The sequence below is a fragment of the Manis javanica genome, chromosome 8, assembly GCF_040802235.1.
Source record: "Manis javanica isolate MJ-LG chromosome 8, MJ_LKY, whole genome shotgun sequence".
In the NCBI taxonomy this organism is placed as follows: domain Eukaryota; kingdom Metazoa; phylum Chordata; class Mammalia; order Pholidota; family Manidae; genus Manis; species Manis javanica.
The window spans coordinates 46,395,296-46,414,932 of record NC_133163.1 but is presented as its reverse complement, the minus strand read 5'-3'; the positions used below and the strand labels follow the sequence as shown (position 1 = coordinate 46,414,932).

Sequence of the window (19,637 nt, the reverse complement as noted above, 5' to 3'; positions counted from 1 at the left end):
TCTAGCTCTGCCTTGACCCTTCTTTAATATCACAATTTCTTCTTTAGCCCCATTCCCATGACAATTACGAAAAATAATTTTAATACATACACTCAGTTTTCTCAATTGTCCAGATGTAGTAGCTGAGAAGACAGAAATATTAATCAGCCCAATTAATCAGAAAGCAATTCGATTATTTTTCCTCTACTGTAGGTCTGACAGTGAATCTCTAGGATTGGTCCGACTTCACTTTTTAGGGGCTCCAATGCCATCACTGGAGGGAATGGTGGAACTGGCTGTCAGACTGCACTGATGATTTCTTTCCTTTGTGTTCATTTTGGGGGAATGCAAAGCTGGGACATGGTGTGTTAAATGCCTTGCCAACCAGAATATTTAAGCCCGCAGTAAGACAGAAAGAGTAAGACAGAAAGAGTAAGAATGAATGTTTACATGCTACTTTCTGAGGGCTTCTATAGAGCATGTTCAGTGTAAGAATTTCCAAAGGCTGACAAATATTGTTTAACAGAAACAAGTAAAACCTAAGATTCCTAAGGCTTGTTTCACATATAAAGTAGTAGTCACTGGGAAACCCGGTACATTTTATAACTATGTTCTACAATACAGTTACATTGGATTATTACATGAGCACAGTTACTGCTGAAAAATCAATTTATGAACAAAAGGCTTTAGAAAAGGCCAATTTTAAAGTAAAAGGAAGATTTAATCCAAAATATTCTCTGTATTCTGTTTCAATAACTCTTGGGAGCCTAAGTGGATTCAAAATGAAAGATCTGACCAGTACTCAGAAGAAGCATCATAGCATGTGCACAAAATAGAGAATAAACTTTTAATGGTATCAAAATCAGAACTTTTTGGCCAATTTAGTACTTACGGGAATAAAGTTGCAAAATGTTACTCAGTAACTGACTTAGCTTCTAAATCAAGCCAGAATTACACATACTCTGTATATTACTTGAGTATATACAAGTACATTCCATGATAACATGCAGAGACATGGAAATAAGAGTACTGTAAAATCAAAATCACCATCTCTATTGATGAAATAATGAATTGAAAATAAACATGTCTAGTAATCCAGGATATTTTGAAAAGGGAGTTTTGAATGTTACTCTTCTCAAGAATTCAAATAAATTCCATGTGGCTAAACTTGATTTTGTTTTCTCACTATGAAGAAAGGGAAGCAGATATATTCCTATAGTTATGGGAGCACACTTTTCTTTTTACTCAAATTAAAAGGTTTGCTAGGTTTTCAGTCTTCTCAAGTGAGAATGGCTCCTCACATTCTAGCAGTTAAGAATGAGTTCCTCAAAGTTCTTAGGCATCTGAGTGTCATGTAGAGCAACATATGCTCAAGTACCTTTAATGATATGGTCATATGAGACAGGTGTTTAATTTTCCTGAGAACTAAATTAGACCTATGTAATAAACAAGGTATGAAAATGACCTGAGTTCACAGGAATCTCAAATTCAAAAGATTGCTTCAGCTTGCTAAGATCTCATCAAAAGCCTTTTATAGCAAGGGTTTCTTCGTGAGTCACATATTTGGTCATGGAGCCTTGGGATCTTTTTAAGCACTAAAAAAAGTGTTTTATGTTGTGCAAATTCAATGAAAGGCCAAAATGAACAAAAGGACTGGGTGCTGCATAAAACCTGCAAGTAAGCCACAGATCCTACTCTAAAGAAAGGAGTAGGTAAAGAAAGGAGTAGCTGACCAACTTTGCTCCCAGTTTGGTGATTACTGGGAAGCTAAAAAATTCCTCACAGGATAAGCAAAGACAGCACCTTAGGTGGAAGCTAGTGGAAGCCACTCAGAAGTGAGGCCTGGTGCGGAAACAGCTAATGATCCCTGCTAAGTACTCCTCCTCTGTGTGTGAGAACCCAAGAACTTGTAAGTCAAGCACGGTAAAATGTTAGCTGCACAGTTATTTCTCCAAGTTATGAACTGTAACTCCCATTATTATTATTTGCAAACTACTGAGAGGTCACATGTGAATTATCAGTCACTGAACAGCATATAAAAGTCTAGCTTCAATTTGAGCTCTCCTGATGTGCTTTGTTATCTAATTCAAGGCACTTTAAATGTTTTGGTGCCTTAGCATATTAATATGTACCACAAGAATAACACTCATTTACTTACCTCAAGGAGCTACTACATAGATTACTGAATCTTATAGCACTTTGAGCTCCTCAGATGAAAAGCACTGTGGAAACAATTACAGCCGAGGAAAATCCTTCCAATGCCTTGGAATCCTGACCTATTGAGCCTTACATCACAATCATGTTTTCTTACACACTTTAGAAATAAAATTTGTTAGTGGCATTCCATCCTTTTATATATGTTAAATGTTTGGCACACAGACGTTTATACATTTAAAATAGCTGTCATACTCACTACTCCAAAGCAGTTTACTGATTTTCCAATAAAGTTAATGAAATTCAGCCATTATGGAGCACTTTGTGTCAAGTTTAGAACACTTTAGCTTTCTCTGAGGTACATGTGACATAATAAAAAGTTCATTTTTTTCAAAATAATTGAACTAGTGTTATTTGTGTGAAAACCAGTTTTTAATGAAAAAAAAATACTGAAAGTATGCCACAGTGTCTATATATTCATCTGAAGAGTACAAAGATGGAGTTGAGAAAAAGGGGTCTTAACACTATAGAAAATAAATGTGGTTCTTAAATTGTTCAAAGAAACATTAAAAAAAAGTAATGTTTCGTATATTGAAATAAAGCAATTAGAGGTAATAAATTATAAATACAGTAGTTCAAATATTGTTTCTTTTTTAGAATTAGTTTTTCTAAACAAGTTAAACTCCAAACACTTCACATTTGTTATATTCTTTCAAAGAAATTGTGGAACTAAAACAATGATTCCACCTCATGATCTTTACATAGACTACACTGGACCTTGACCATTTTAGATTTAAAACATACTTTGGTTGATAGATTCAAAGATTCAACCCATTAGTATGCCTTTGTATTTGAGAGAAATTAGACTGTATTTTATAACTTTGCAGTTCATCCAAACCTTCCTTACTTCCAGGTCTTGCTTGATTCTCTGCAGGGGATTCTGTCAGACAAGTAATTAAAATGACTTCTGAAGACTATAATTAACTTCTTTCAGACTGGAAAAAAGTTTTTTTTTTTACATAAAGTGCTTTTAAATGCAAATATTTCTTGCCCTAAATAAAAATGAAACATACTTAAACCTGAAATCTCCTATCTTGACACATATATTTTAACAGAAAAAATAAGTTTTGGGCCATTATTGTCGTTCAAGAGTTCAGATTGGATCAAAATTGGGTTTTGCATTATTATCGTGCTCATGTTTGTACATGAAGGTTAAAAGAAAGAGGGCAACATCCAAGGAGGACCAGTAGGCAGTATGCGACGTGACAGCTGACCAATAGCGGCTCTCCACAAGGCCTTCTCTGAGTTCAAAATCAATTCTGTGATCCAATTCCACTAAAAAGAAAAGAAGTCAAACAAATGAATGAATATTACAATACTGTATGTTCTATATAGACTTAGCAGAGTTGAGAATAAAGATTTATCTAACAGAAGAATTTATCTAACAGAAAGAATTATCTCCTAATAATTGTTATTTTAGTGACCTTCCACTCTAATCCTATGGGAAGAAACATTCAAAAGAGCCAAAGTAGCTCAGTACTCTAATGGGTGGAGTCCTTTGCTTTGTATGCTCAGGTCAGTACGGAACAATAAGGAAGAAAGCAAAAAAAATTCAGTTGCTATCTAGAGTATATTTGGAGTAAAGAAAATGGGCTCAAATCCTGGCTTTCCCATTTCATCTTTGTGTCTAATCAGTAAAATAAGGAAAATAGCCCTCTTGCAGAATTATGGGCCAGGCAATGATGTCTGTGGGAGTATAACAAGTCACTCAAAGGCTCCTTTATTGGGGAGACCCTCTACACCAGCTAGCTCTGTGTAGACATGGTGGATGATAACCATCTGTTTACAGTCCTATAATGTTTTCTTCCCCACTTGGCTGAATTTCTCAAAGGCAGCTATGACACACCCTATTCTCCACTGAGTCAGCAGGGCCTGACATGTGCCCGGGACATACAAGTGCTCAGTAAATGTTTGTCCAAAAAAGAGTCCACTGAGTGACTAGGACAGTTAAACTGAGAGGAAATGTGGTCATCTTTGGGAGGAAGGAGTTCCTTTTTAACAATGCTGTCCCCATGATTCAGTGAATTCAATCAAGTCTTTCCTAAAACCCCTTGCAATACCATTAGAGAAAAAGCACTGTCACAAATCAAAGTCTATGAGAACTGCAATGAATTCATTTAACAAATCCTTAGAGATAAATCACTTAGAAAAACAATACTTTGATCTTCAGGAACTCTTTTAAGAACTGTCAATGAGCCATATAATATTTTGAAGGGTATGTCTTAAAAACAGAAAAAACACCCAAATCACTATCACTCAGACACTTAGAGTCTGTTCTTTGTTCAGAGTGCCAGGAGATAAGTAAAAACTAGTAAAAACTGAGGAGGTTGGAAAGTTGTGTTTTGCTTTCCACTGGGAATTTGATAATCATATGTAGGAAATCTTTCCACTCTAGAGAATAATTTCATATGTCTAGCTAATGCTTATTTTAAATAGGTATTTTGTGACAATACCATTAGGTGATCATATAGTTACTTTTCTATTCAACTGTAATTTTCTGGCAGGAACTGTCCATGGATCTATCTACATTTTCTATCTATCTACATTTTCAGATAGGGTTTACAGTTAAGGAGCATAAATACAAATTAGTTATTAAAAATCCTGTAAATAGGCTTTTTATGAAGTTTTCTTAAGTGCTATTTTTCTTACTTAAATTACAATAAAGCTAATTCACAGTAAGTCTGAAAGAGTTGAAATCCTTTTGTACTGTGGGATAATAATGTCTTAATCGTTTTATCTTTTGTATTGCATTGGACATTTGAGTTAGATGTAGGTACATTCCAGCACAACAGACAGGAAGATGAAAAGGGAGGAAACTGGAATGCTCCAGCACAGAGAAGAGCCAAGCGTCAAGCGGAAGTTAGTTTTAAAGAAAAAAGAGAAATAAGAGAAAAACAGAAGAGATGGGAAACATTCACATCAATGTTGGTGAAGACCACAAGGCTATACTGTAGAATGTCTTTCTAGTCCAATGGTCTTAACTTGAATTGTTTTAAAGTCAAAGAAAGGGAGATTTTCCCAGTTATAACAAGAGTTATTTGGCTCTTTGATTTTTAGTCCCCTGAAATTTATTCTTGATATGCTAATATGGTTGTACAACACTACCTTTCTTATAAAAGATACTCTAATGCTAAATTTAATTATCATATTATATGCCTTGTCAGTTTTATCACCTATAGGGACTTAATAAAAATTGTTAGCTAGATTGGTCTTCCCTATCCCTATTTATCTGTTCGTTGTCCCTGTCAAAATGGAAGTTAGGTAGTCAGCTTGTACCTAATGAGCCTTGTCTTCCTCAAAAGGTTTACCATAGGCAGTCTGGCCACTGGTGCAGTTGACCTCACATATGTGTTGGTTTTGCAGGTGGATGGATGGAATTAGGTGGCCCTATGTCCTATCTTGCTCCCTTTTATGCAGATCACAGAATTCCCAAGGGAATGAAGTTCTAGACAGTACCACCACTTTTCCCTATGTGCTGTGAGATGCGTTCTCGGTCAAACTAGGCCCCAAACTACATGGACTTGTCCTGGACCTATTTTCTCATTATTAGCAAATCAAGAATGTGTAATACAACACGGGTTGGTATTTTTTTCCTAGTTTCTCTGAGGAGAATACAATCATTATTTGTCCTCCTTTCTGAGTGCCTAAATGATTTGTCTATCCACAAAGAATGAGATACTGAATAATTGAAGAGAACTAAATCTGAGAAAAAGACTGCTGGATTAATAATTATCAGCAGTTTGCGTCTACTGTTTTAAAACAGGGATTATTTTCCTTTCTGAGGAGGTAAGCATAAAGGCATGCTTCCCTCCCTGTTTCCCAAAGAGAGTGCCTGCAATTTACACAGTGTGGTGGTGAAGTGTCATCATTACTGTACTTCCATCAGGGACTTCTGTGCACAGGCTTATTGTTAACATGGATATAGTACTAAAAAATACAGAAAAATAAAAGTAAGCATCTTACTATTAAAATGCATGCTAGTTGGACAGATTTCTACTATTTAATGGAAGGATCTTAACTACTTATCTTAAGTAATAAATAATGGTCATAATTGTACGATTTTTGGCTCCAGGCAGATATCAAGAAAAATACTTAAAAATACTAATAAAGGAAACTCTGTTTCCAAATGACTGGTGAAAGATTCATTTTAAGAAAGATTATGCTCGAGTTCTTGTTGGCATATTGTATCTTAATATTACTGAACTGCTTCAGAGCTACTATTCATTTCATGTGGTTAGGAGTTTGACATTCAGGAATTATCATAGTCCCAAATATATTTAATAGTCTCCAACCATCCTTTATTTGAAAAAAATAACAAAAACTCTAAAGCAAGTTTTATAATCACATCATATTTGCCAAAATCATTTCCCAATGCTAATTTATGAATATACCAATGTCAAATACCCAACAAGAGATGGGCTATGTGGATGAAAAAATAAAAAAAAAGGTCTCCAGATGGCCAGATTTGTTGGACCCTCTATCATCTGGTTTAATAAACTTCCAATCATATTCTGAACTACTCCCTTCCACTCATCCTTGGCTGTACTCAAGAAAACTAACTTCTGGTTCTCTGCATACTCTGTGCTTCCCACTTCTGTACTTTTGCTTATGCTGTTTCTTCTCCCTGCAATGTTTTTTCATCTCTGCATGCCCAAATCCTATTTTCACAGTCTTCTATGATTTCTTTAGGTGAAAGCATTTTTTCATTCCTCAGCACTGATGGGATCCTTTACTGTATCTTTGTTATATGGCTCATCACTTCTACCATATATTATAGTTATTTATGTAATTACCTACCTTCCCTACTAGAATCTATGCCCTCTAGAAAATACTCAATATCCACACCAGCACTTAATATCTTTCTGGGCAGCACTGAAGTCTATTTTATCTCGTTATTTTTTATAGTGATTACCTTGGTATCCTGGCTCAAAGTAAATGCTTAATAAATAGTTGCTGAATTAATGAAAACAGGGGAAAAGAAAACAGAAACTATATATATATTATTATCTGCATCAGTTTGTGTAGCTATGATTAGTGGTCTAATTGCTTAAGTAGTTGGGATGGTTTTAAGATAGCAGATATGAGGGCTACTTGAATGCAGGTCAAATGTATGAGTGGATTAATTTTCTTTTCTCTAAATATGCAAGAAACACAAATCAAATTATTTCTTTATGGAAATGACTATTATATGAGCAGGGACCACAGAGAGGACACATATATAAGATCACTCTTGAGGGGAATTCATGGAGTTGGATCAACACAAACTGTTGCTATGGAGCAAAAAAACTAAATCAATTTGTTGTATTAAAATACTGTTTTGGAATTTATATCAAGAGGTTTTTTTGAAAATAGAAAAAAGTATGAAAATTAGCAATTAAATACAGAAATCATAAAATTATATGTGGCTAAAAAATCCAAGGAAAAACCTGTAACATTTTTTGTCAAAGACAAAAATCCAGTATTTTTTTTAGAAAAGACAGGAACTGTAGAAAAAAGAATGGCAGTTAATGATAAAATTATTTTAATAATAGTATAATAATGATTTTAAGCTGGTTAAATTAATCAGTGATACATTTATAATATGCTGAAAACAGAGAGACAGAAAAATCTCTTGTATTCAGTAATATTAATTTTTTAAAGCAAACCTACCACCTCTTGAAGAACATTAAATACCTGTGCTGAAATCAGGTATCAGCTGTTTCATACCCATAGCCCTAAGTAGTAATTTTACTGATATCTGAAATAACTAGGAATGATTAAATTCTTTATACTATGAAACCCTTTTATATCAAAGTTTATTACATGAAAAGAATAGTGAACCTCTTTGATGCTTTCAGGACAATAAAGAAAGAAAATGGCCTAATGCTCTTTTTCCCTCTGTAAGAGCTTCCTTCTTTGCAGGAGTGTGCAGGAGGATCATACACTTTAGCACATTAAGAGGCTCACCAATACTTGAATATCAGGACCATTACCATTTAAAATTAGAAAATACAGTAAGAAAATACATATAAAATATTCTACAATGGTAACATTCAAGCTTATCTTGTAGAAGAACTGACTCAATTTTTCAATGAATGGAAGAGGTCTAAGTAGATCATTTTCATAGTATTCTGAATGCTATTCCTGACATATACCATACCGAGGGTATTATCTTTATTCTGCATTACATTTTCCGGAAAAAGAAGTTGTGGGAGATTAAAGAACGATTCTTGAAGTCTGAAATCTGTGAAAAAAAAACACAAGATGCTGTAAAGAGTTGGCTGATGGTTACAGATGGCCCTCAGTGATGCAGCGGCCAGAAGTTAGAGCAATACTCCCAAATAATATGTTGAGTAAACCTAGCATACATAAAGAAGTACACACTTTGGTTTTTGTGAGGGGCTCTTTCATGGAAAATGTAAGCCTAATTAACTTGGAAATACAATGCTATAACCTGTTAATACCAGATATCCCCCAAACTTACAGCTCACTTAAATTCTAACCTAGAGGCAAGCAATGTAAAAAGAAACAGATCTTTTCTTTTCATAATATGTTACAAAGACAGCAGAGCACAAGAAATGAAACAATTAAAACTACTGGAAATAAGCCTAGACTTTTTATAAGAATCGAAGAATAGCTATATGAGATGTTTCAACTTGATGACAAAGTGCTTTCAACTGACAACACATATTCTTCGAGGAGAAAAACCCTGAGTGATCATGACTTCAAAGTCTGTGTCCATCTTACAAAAGCAAGAGACTCAAAGTCGGTAGCTTCAGAATAAAGGTTATCAAGAAGAACTGAGGCAATCAATGTGAGCAGAATGAAGGAAGCCAGAATAATCACCTGATCACAATGACCAAATTCCAGAAAGAAGATTTAAGGAGGAAAGGTTTTATGATTTGCAAGATAAAGCCAAAATAGCAATTGTGACATTAGAAACTTATCTAAATCAGAACTATACAAAAGAGTATATTATTGAAGCAAGTCCATGAGTTAGTAAGGCACATCTTGGGGATCTAATTTAAAAGGCAGATCCAATTTTAATAATTACATCTATGTCTAGAGATGAATATATGTAATTAGATTCATAACAGAGTTCATATTTAGCTGAGTTTGTAGCTGACAAGGAACTTACCATTAGGACCAACAAAGAATTTACATGCAAGAATGACAGAAAATGTATTTTGTTAAGCAATGAAAACATAATGATGTAATACAGCTAAGCACTTCTTACTGACTGTTGTCCTGAAATAACAGGAGGTTTCACTATTACTGTTTTGAGATTACTATGTTAAACAGTAAAGAAACTAAAATATAGTTTCTGCCCTCAGATCCTATGGATTCTACTGTCTTCATTACCCTTTATCAGGGGCTCAAATTCTACCTTGCTTTTCTGCTCCTTCATCCTTCCTCATGTTTATTAGCATCACTGTTACACATTAACATTGCAAGGAATTGTGGCTTTTTACCTTCCATCTTACAAAATCCTTTGAAAATACATCTCCTCAGAAGTTTAGTTTTCTTTTGGCATCTGCATGTCACAACAGAATATTTTATTTTCACAATTACATTTCTGATATTAAGCCAAAGTGAGAGCTTAAGTCAGCAATAGTATAGGAACTTCTTTAAAAAAACTAAAATACAAATTTTGTACAAATATCAAAGTCTAAAATGAGTTTACTAGAGAGTGTTCAAAGGCTTGCCATTATAAATTGTCAGTACTCAAGAGTCTGACACAGATAGGATTAAGTTAAAAAATTGCTATTGAGCCAAATAGAAATGTTCAAATCAGAAATGTCCAGGATAATTATCCTAGAGTAAGGTTGACTGGAGAAAAATCCAGCCTCTAGGACTGTCACACCTGAACTTCCTTTTTAAGTAGGTTTTATGGATGTCAGTGGATGCTGGTTGGTCATTTTAAAACTTGGAGTAGGTAAGAAAACAGCTACAAGTACCTGAAATGAAATCTGTTTAAAAATCTTCAGAGAAAGGAAGTTTTCCTTTTGCTATAGTTACAGAAAGAAGGTAACTTGTTTCAGAATCTACACTTCCTTATATATAAGTCAGTGGAAAAATAGGACTTGACTTAATAGTCTTATTTCAATGGACATTTAAAAATAAGGTTCACCGTGTAGACCTTTTGAAGTAAATGTATACTAAGTGAATTGAATTTCACACCTATTCAAGATTTTAAACCTTACAAATACACTGAAAAAAAGTTCCATTCTAATGCAAAGTCCAGCATAACTATTCACTCATTCTCTCACTTCTTGAGTACCTAACAGTCACTTTAGGTAGCTGGGATAGGATTAGAAGCCATAGAGTGGATCCAATGCAATTTAAGCTTTGAAGGTTTTATAGTTAGGTTGGATGAAGGGAACTGTGAGGATTAGCAGCAGCATGGCTTTTGGCACAGCAGTTTTAAAAAAAGTATCAAGAGTACATACAGCACAGGTTTGAAGCAATTACATGAATTTTTAAGGTTGAGAAGACAATATTTTAAAAAAATCTACTTTATAAAAATCAGGAGGTGTTTACGCCAAAGAAATTTGTTTCATGTTTGATGCTTAAGATCCCTGTGCTACAAGCCCTGGTAATTAATGTTCTTGACTATTAATTCACCAGTACAGAGAGTAAAACTGCATTTACCTGGGGATTATTCTTAAACTGTAATCAGAAGAAAAGCATTTTTTCCTTAAAAGCTGAGTATGCTTTACAGTTGACTGCTAATGTTAATATCTTAATCTTCTCTGCCCTCCTCAAGTTTCAAAAAAATAAAGTATAAACTTAAGAAAAGAATGGTATGAACTAACATGCAGAATCAAGAAAGCCAGAGCTGCTCTGTGGAAGGGTCTGTGTTGCCACAATGGTAGTAGGAGGCGAGGCAACTGGTTTCTTCTCATCTTCTACTGAGTCTTTTGATGTCTCACATGGCTGTGATGTAGATGAACGTCCAAATCTTGAGAACAACATTCCTCCAAGTCCCTTTCCAATGCTAGCAGCCCCTGCATTTCACAAAACAGGGCAGTCATTCTGCTGAATTACACCACATACCAAGCTAAAGAGCATCACCCACTAGTCATGTTTTTCCAGGGTAGGAACATAATAAAATTATAATTTATATTGTAGGTTTCTAAATGTAAATGATGTTAAATAGAATGAGAGTTGTACAAACTCAAGGAATATGGCTTATGTATAAAGATTCTATTTTATTCAAGTGATCATTGTTTAAGTATTTGGTAAGATAAAACTTTAATAAAAGAACCATGCCACTGACACGGGCATATATTTACTACTGACATGCTTACTACTGAAGTGAATGTTCTAAAGTTATCAATAAACTGTGACAAAGTAAACTAGCAATGAATCCAACAGATAAAGCATATCTATAGCGCCACCTTGTGGCACTTTCTATTAAGGTGACTTGTAACCAAAAGCAGGGACAAATTCAAGCAGCACATAATTGAGCTCCAGTGCCACACCAAACATTGTGGCTGGTACTGGAGATCATTCGAAGAGAAACTAAATATTCTTGTGGTCCTCAGAGAACACAATCTGAGAGAGTTTTAGGACACACACAGAACAGAGAAATGGTTGGTGAGGGTATTCCCTCATTTTACAGATGAGGAAGCAGAGCGTTAAAAACTGTGACTTGCCCAAGATCTTGCAGTAAGATTAAATGAGGGACTTGACTCCTATACCTTTTCTTGCCCATCTAAGCTATGTCATAGTCTAAAACTAAAGGTCTGACCTAGTTAGAGAATGTCTGGGCTTTTGGCCCTCAAATACAAACAATGAGGGGATAGTTAATTCTAAACATGGGAATTAATGGTTAGATGTTTTGTACTACATAAAGTATTTTCAAGTACCCAAAATTTAATGCCCATATAAAAAGTTCTTATTGGTAAGAAATATTTAAGAGAAATTACCTAATATGCTTGCTTTGCCTATATTTGTTATAGATTCCCCATAGTGTCGGCGGGACAAGACTGGCGAGGTCACCGGGCTTGGTATTGTTGAAATGCCTTCATTCTCTGAAATTGAGGTAGGTTCTTTTGCTGGGTGGAGAAAGCTTGGCTTCATATGCTCATAAGGTAGAGGATTGGAAGTATTATACCAGTGGATCTGAACAGGTGAAATGTTGCTGTAGTGTTTCAGTATTAATGGTTCTAACCTATAAGCCTTGATTAAAAGAATTCAAAGAAACACAACATTAAGGCACAATGCTTGGATTTTAGTAAACTGTTTATTTTTATTCTATTGCATGCTTAGTAGACTGTAGAGGTAATTTTAAAAAACCTGATATTTCTAACATCTATTTCTACTTGTTCATTGCTAATAATGTGTTGTTGGTCTAATTATATGTCTTTAATGATGAGATTATGGAAAAAGGATTAGGCTAACAGTACCCATTAATTCATTTTTCAGAGAAATAGATTCATTTTTATTATATTTTGATATCATCTAACAATTAGACTTATATTAGCCTCACAAACAAAGCTAAAGCAGTAAACTGGAACACAGCAAGTAAATCGGTTTTTCTTGGGAGCACAAGTTAAACTATTTTCAAATAGATTAATATAATAACAGCACAAATTAGATGCTGATATAAAACCTTTTGTCTAATGTGAAGTAGGGATGATAAAGCAGAAAAGGCAATGGTTGTGGCATCAGAATTCCCTGAATTCATTTTCTGGCCTCTGTCACTTATTAACTGTATGACACTTACCAAGTCACAAGGTCTCAGAGCATCAATTTCTTGATTCATAGAAAGGAGATAATACTTCCTACCTCACAAGGATGTTGGAAGAATAGATACTGTTTGTAAAAACTGCCTAGCACAGTTCTGGCATACACTATTTAAACAACATTGTTTAAAAAAAGATCACAGAAAAACTATAAAATTAATAATAAAAATAGTAATAAAATGAGTTTGGAACATTTCTTTATAACAAAGTTTAAGGTTATACAAAGGACAGGGTATATACTAAAAGCTCAGAGTTCCCCAATGAACTCAAGTTCATTTTCAAGCTATAAGAGGATGAGTAAAATGAATGTATGGTAAGGAAATATTTAATGTCTAGCTGGGTGTTTTCACAGTTTACTTAATCCTAACAACCTTACAAGGTAAAATATTATCTGCATCACACAGGTAAAAAACAGTCTCAGAAGTGACTTGGCCAAGACTGTGCAGTCTGTTTGTGAATCTAGTATCAGATTCCAGTTCAGTGAAACTTACTTCTCAAATACAGCAGTTTTGATTCTTTAACATATGGGAAATTTTCTAAAATTCTCGTGTTTAATCAATGCTATATTATTTTGGTATTAGCTAAGATCTTTCAAAAGACTTCACATAATTATATAAAGCTACTTTTCAGAGAATGAATGCTATTCAAAAGTTCGTTTTAAATTTAGTTATATATACCCTCGTCCTCAAAAAGATTTAATAAAGCATTTTTCTCATCTAAAAATCTTACTTGGCATTATACTGTTTTACGTGAATGCAAGATCCTTGGAGCACCTGTATTAAAAAAACTATTTATAATACAAAAGTAGAGAATTGTAAAAACCCCAAATTTCATAATTCCACCAGGCTAATAACATAAACTCTTCCACTTTCTCATCTTTAATACATAATATTTAAATAATTCCATTTCTAAGAACATCTCCTAAACATATTTCAATTGTGTAGCATGCTTTGGAGAAGAAAGTATTTAAAGGGGGATCTTCAAAATTTATGATTGCTAGGTTATTATCATAATTGGTTAATTCAAAAGTCTGAAAGGCCCCTGTCCTTTGTGTTGTCTGGAGACAGTATTTTACATTATGCTCTAATACTGTAACATAAATGGATCATCGCCAAGGTATTTTAATTCTTGAGCTCTAAATTAATCAAAACACAAATGTTTTAAAAATATGAACCTATGCAAATATAATCAGATACACAAACTATTTCTCATTAATTCAGTGGTACCTTGAAAGATTTCTTATAGATTCTTTTAGGAACAATTTAATATTGAGAGAAAAATGTCTACATTTGCAACTCACCACTGGATCTGTTGGATGAAAAATATTTAATAATCGGTTGCAAATATCTCTGGGCAAAATATGATCCTGACTTCCAGAGTTTCCTGGGCGGATGCCACGCAGTGCCAAAAAAACTGCTAGTGGGGATCCCATGCAGAAGAAATTCTCAACCTAAAATTATAAAGTCATCCTATATTTTAAAAACTGTGAAGTGCTTTTCAACAGAATTTGGGACAACATAATAATATATGGTAAAATACAAATAATAAAATCATCTTCAAATACAGTATTTCTTTCACAAGCTCTGTCCAGATGGTACTGCATTTTTTGTTAACAATATGGCAACAATTAATTATTCTAAACAATCTATTTCTAGGAGCAACTTTATTACCTTTAATCTACTAGAAAATGAAGAATGAGAAGCAAGGAGAAGGAAGATCACTTCATTGTGTGCTCCTATACACTGATCAAAGATCTGTTAAGCTACTATTTTGTGTGAATTAATAAACTAAGTGCTTTGTGCATATAAAGACATATAAGGCAGAGCTCCACAGAGTTTACAATCCTATGGGGGAAGCAGAATAAAATGAGAGCATAATACAGGGGAAAAGTGCTATATGAGAGGAGAGAAAGGAATACTTAATTTCAACTCTGGAGGTTTTACAAAGGAAGAGCCATTTACACTGGCCATAGAAGATGAATGGGATTTCCACAGTTGGGACTGGGACACTGGGGCTGGACAGGTGGACATTCCAGACTGAAAGAACCAAATGAACTAAAGCAGAGGCTGGAAGGAACCTGGCTTAATTTAAAGAATAGAAATAGTCTGATATGGTTGAAAAATTGGGTGTGGGAAAATACAGCTTGGAATGGGAATGTACACAACCTTGACTGTTTGACTAAGGAAGTTGGACTTATATATTATAGGTAGTGAAGGAGGATAGGATGTTTGGAGATTAGTAAACCTGGTAGTGCTGTGTGGATGAACTAGAAAAGTGAGAGGCTGGGGACTTGGAGACAAGTTAGAAACTATGGAAAAAGTGTAGCCAAGACAATCTGAACTTGGGCAAGACAAGCTGTTCCATTCAGAAATGGAAATGAGAGAGGATAGGGTGGAATCAACATGACTGAATGAAGATGAGAATGAGGAATAAATTAGAGATATTTTACAAGATTTAGGTATGGCTGACTGGGAAGACAGTGCTTCCATTAATTTTAACCGGAAAACTCCAGGTAAGTCCTGTTTTTGTTTATAAGAAGTTTGAGGTATTTGTAACATAACTAACAGGTAGCTAAAAACTTAGGAGCAAGAGATAATACAGAACTGGATATGTAATCACCCTAGTCTATGTATTACCATTATAAAGTGACTTGTAAAACTAAAAGAAGGGGTAAGATCATTTAGGAAGTACATAAAATAATGGGAAGGCTTTTCATAGAACTATGAGGAATCTTTATATTTGATTAGCAGGTGAAGGAGGTAAAACTACAAAAGAGGAAGTGAAAGGAGAAAGAGAACCAGGGTAATATAGTATCATGGAGGCCAAGGGAGGACAGGGTGTCCAGAAAGGTCAACTGTACTGGTTATATACAGATGGTAATCAGTAACTTGACCTCCTAAATCCACCTTGCTTCTATCATATGTTCCATTACACCTTTATGATTGAGACATTCCAAATCCATCCTTCCCATTTATACCTGACATCTAAGAAGTCATTCCAAAAGGTTTTACCAGTTCACCTCATCACCTCTTATCTAGACTATATTATAACAGTGTACCTCCCTCCAGTTTTATATATCTTTTTTTTTTTCTCCTTGTCCCCACACCTGTGACACTCTATGTCCTTCTGTCCCAATCCTGTCCTATTGCTGTGCTTGCCAGGGTGTGTTTACATCTAAGGGAGCTCTCCCAGGAAGGGCATACCTTTAATCCACCCCTGTGGATATTGAATGGGGTGGGGGGTAAGGAAAATGAGGCAAAGAGGGAAAACCCAGGAAAACGAGCAACGTAGACAGAGGATAAACAGGATGGGGGCAGGTGTGATGTACTTGGGAAGACACAGTAAAAGTGAAAAGAAAAAGTGACCTAGGTAAGAAGCAGTGGGGAGTGTGAAAATAGAACTGAAATATTAAGAAGTGGTGCTTGTAGGATTTTGGGGGATGAATGCCTGTGGGTAGTTAGCAGCCAATAAATTCAGGTGTTGGGGCTAGGCTTGAATAAAAAGCTCTGAAGAAAGTGATGAGAAAACATTTCTGAAATAATAGGATTATTCTATATTGAAGTCCTGGTTGGGCAAATGATGTATGGTGGTCCTGACATGTGCTTTCTCCAATAATGTTCCCTTATCACTAGTATACCGTTAGTATACTGGTTAATGAACTGAAGAATAACAGGAATGTTGAATGTTAAAATGAAATCGCATTACTAGATTAGATGTTATGAGAAGGTAGACAGAGCTCTTGGGAGCTCAAGGACTGGGCTTTAGTATGTGACATGCATGGGTTTGTGGGTCATTAAATATTATCATGTAAGTCTAAAGGCTCACTAGCACAGTGAATATATGAGGCCAAATTAAAGTTATCACAAATTCAAGAATAGTAAGTATAAAAGAAAAATAAAAGTGATAAAAGCCACGGTGGGACTAACGCTTATTAGGACTAGGGTTGCTCTTCCAGTTAGGTGAATTAGTAGTTGACAGCAGTAATATTAGCTGTTAGTCATATGGCTAGGGCTGCTTGCTGAATGGACAGACTAGTAGTTTCAATAATTACTAGTATAGCATATGGGATGTGTGCCTTCGGGTAAGAAATGGGTCAAGGATGCTTTTGTTTTATGACAAAAACCATCAATTACTGTTCCTGCTCCTAGGGGATAGGCATTCCTGGGTTACTGAAAGTTGTGTAATGGATGTAAATGAATGTGGTAAAAGGCTAATTTGTGGAGCCAATAAATAAAATAAGTGACATAAGTATCAGCCCCAAGTTTGTTCTTTATGATTATGAATAGCTATTACTTGTTTTGATAAAGGTTGAATTAATCACTGTGAATAGAAATTAAATGGCTATTAATTAATCATGTAGGTGTGAGAAATAGAATGCTTGGGAATCTAATAATTAGAATTAAAATATTTGGGATAGAGGAAGGTGAATAGATTTGCCTTCATCTTTTTTCTTACAGGGTGAAATGTTGATGTTTTAATTATTTTTAAATCTAAATTTGAAGAATAGAAGCGTTTTGAAAAGTTAAGTTGACATATAATGAAAATACCATAATTATTGAATAGTAGTAAATTATGTTGACGTATCTAGCTGTGGCATATCATCAAGAAAACGTTTAAACTCTCACGCTTTAACTTAAAGCTTAATACTCTTTAGCTTCTTAGTGATGTTGCACTATATATACATATCATTTTCCAAAATATTTTAGTGGGACCAATTTGAGAATGATAGGTACAAAATTATGGTTCAACCCACAAATTTCTGAACATTGTCCATAGTATAAGCCTGGTCATGCAGATATTAGGGAAGATTAAGGCCTCCTGGATTGGCATCTGTTTTTAGGCCTAAGGAGGGAATGGTCCATGAATGTTTGACATCTTTGTTTTTTGTTTTCCAACAGGGATTTTCCCCAATTTATATACTTTAATCTCTTCTCCACATAGTCACTGGAGTGATTTTTCTATTTTCCAAATGAAAAAGTATATATGAATGAATACATTATCTTGAAAATAAAGAAAAATTAAAATATAAGAAGCAGCATTTGAAATAAGGGACAGATAAAAACACTGATTTCTGAAAGGAATAAGGCCACTTCTTCTGTAAAGTGAGGAAAGAATAAAGGATGAAGATACAAAAATAGTTGAGATAGAAAAACAAAGCTATGTAAATCTTTTCTACATGATATATATATGCATATACATACATACACCATAGCAAAATACTTTATGCATTGGTCAGGAACGTCATAAATATTTACTGAATTGCTACATCAACGGAATAAGCAAACTTTCTTTCTTTGTTTAAGAATGGTCAGCAGTTTGATAGACAAAAACACAAAGGAATTATTCTCTGATAAGAATAATAACTGCTTTGGTGATACTTACATCCATCAAAGAATTTTAAAGGTGAAAATGAGCCTTAAACATTTAGTCTATTGTCCTTGTCCTGAGATGAGTAAACAGATGAATTCAGAGACGTTCAATAATTTGGTTAATGTTACATAACTAGCCAGTACAAAACCTCAGAATCAAAACCAAAGTTTCACACTCTCTAGACCAAAGTTTGTCAACACTTTTTTCTTTTTTTTAAAAAAAAGTTTTCAGCAGGCAATTATTAGATTCAAGATAGCGGCACAAGAGGTGAGACGGAGAAATCTTCCCAAAACCACATAGTATGAAAATATAGTTGATTAATACAACTAAGCCTAAAACAGCAACAAGAAGGAAGGCTGAATCAGACTGCATACAGACCTCAGGAACAGAGCAGACCTCACAAAACAGGGTAATGTACCAAAGCCTTGAGCGGGTGAGACCAAAGCCCTTGCCCCACCCCAGCAGGAGGAAGAGAAACGGAGTGGGGAGGGGTGGAAGCTTGGGACTGCTGAACACCTAGCCCTGGAGATCTGCTCTGTGAGCAGAAACCTATATTGTGTGATGTTCTGGACGCTGGGCAGCCTGGATAGGCGGAGTGCTTGAGAGACTGAGATTCCAGCTGTTTGTGGAGGAGGGGATCCACATCCAACTGCTCTGTGTCACAGGAAAGGCAGGCAGTCTGAGAGGCTTCCTAGCAGCGAGAGGGCTGCTGAAGGGAAGGGGTTTGCATGGAGTTTGCTGCCTGGGAGAAGGGATTGCTGGACAAGGTTGTCTGGGCACGCTCTGCCTAGCTGGTTGGGAACTTTTGAGGAGCTTCAGGTGCTCCATCTCCTGGGCTGCCTACTCAGCTCTGAGGCCCCCTACTGTGATACACAGCCAGCTGCGCCTCCCTCCTAGACTTCTGGCACCGGTTTGCAAACTGGCAGTCACTGTGCTGGTGTCAGGCCAGCCAGAGGGAGGCCCGCCAACAGCTAGAGATGCAAAGCACAGAGGCTTACACCGGTGTGCTCAGCTCACTAGCTCTGACACTGGAGACAGGCACCACAGACAGGTATCAGGAAACAGATCTTTCTTCCCCCAAGGCACCAGCTCCACTCCCCTATGATCCCCAACCTTACTCTAGGGACTGAGCAGCTCCAGAGACTGGAGCTTCTGGGCACTAGTGGGCACCACACAGAAATATGAAACATCAAAAGAACATGGTTCAGACCAAAGTCTCACAAACCCCAGGAAAAGGGCCAAATGAAACTGAACTCACCAATCTTTCTGAAAAGGAATTGAAAATATAAATTATAAATGTTTATGGAGGTACAGAAAAATATTCAAGAATTCAGAAACGAATTT

General features: G+C 35.4%; 1 protein-coding gene across 7 annotated transcripts in view; it reads right to left on the bottom strand.

Annotated features, from left to right (window-relative positions):
• Positions 1–812: 812 nt before the first annotated feature.
• The window catches only part of DDHD1 (DDHD domain containing 1), an 88,584-nt gene continuing 69,759 nt past the window's right edge, over positions 813–19,637 (bottom strand). For 4 of the 7 annotated variants that reach the window (XM_037016165.2, XM_017681212.3, XM_037016166.2 and 1 more), the window contains 5 exons: positions 14,224–14,373; positions 12,105–12,357; positions 10,989–11,180; positions 8,333–8,416; positions 813–3,468 (listed from right to left, as the gene is read on the bottom strand). In XM_037016165.2, the coding sequence (XP_036872060.1) occupies positions 3,287–3,468; positions 8,333–8,416; positions 10,989–11,180; positions 12,105–12,357; positions 14,224–14,373 (861 nt within the window). In that variant the 3' untranslated portion in view covers positions 813–3,286. The remainder of the gene's footprint in view (positions 3,469–8,332; positions 8,417–10,988; positions 11,181–12,104; positions 12,358–14,223; positions 14,374–19,637) is intronic. The other 3 variants (XM_037016167.2, XM_017681215.3, XM_017681216.3) reach the window with 1 other exon arrangement.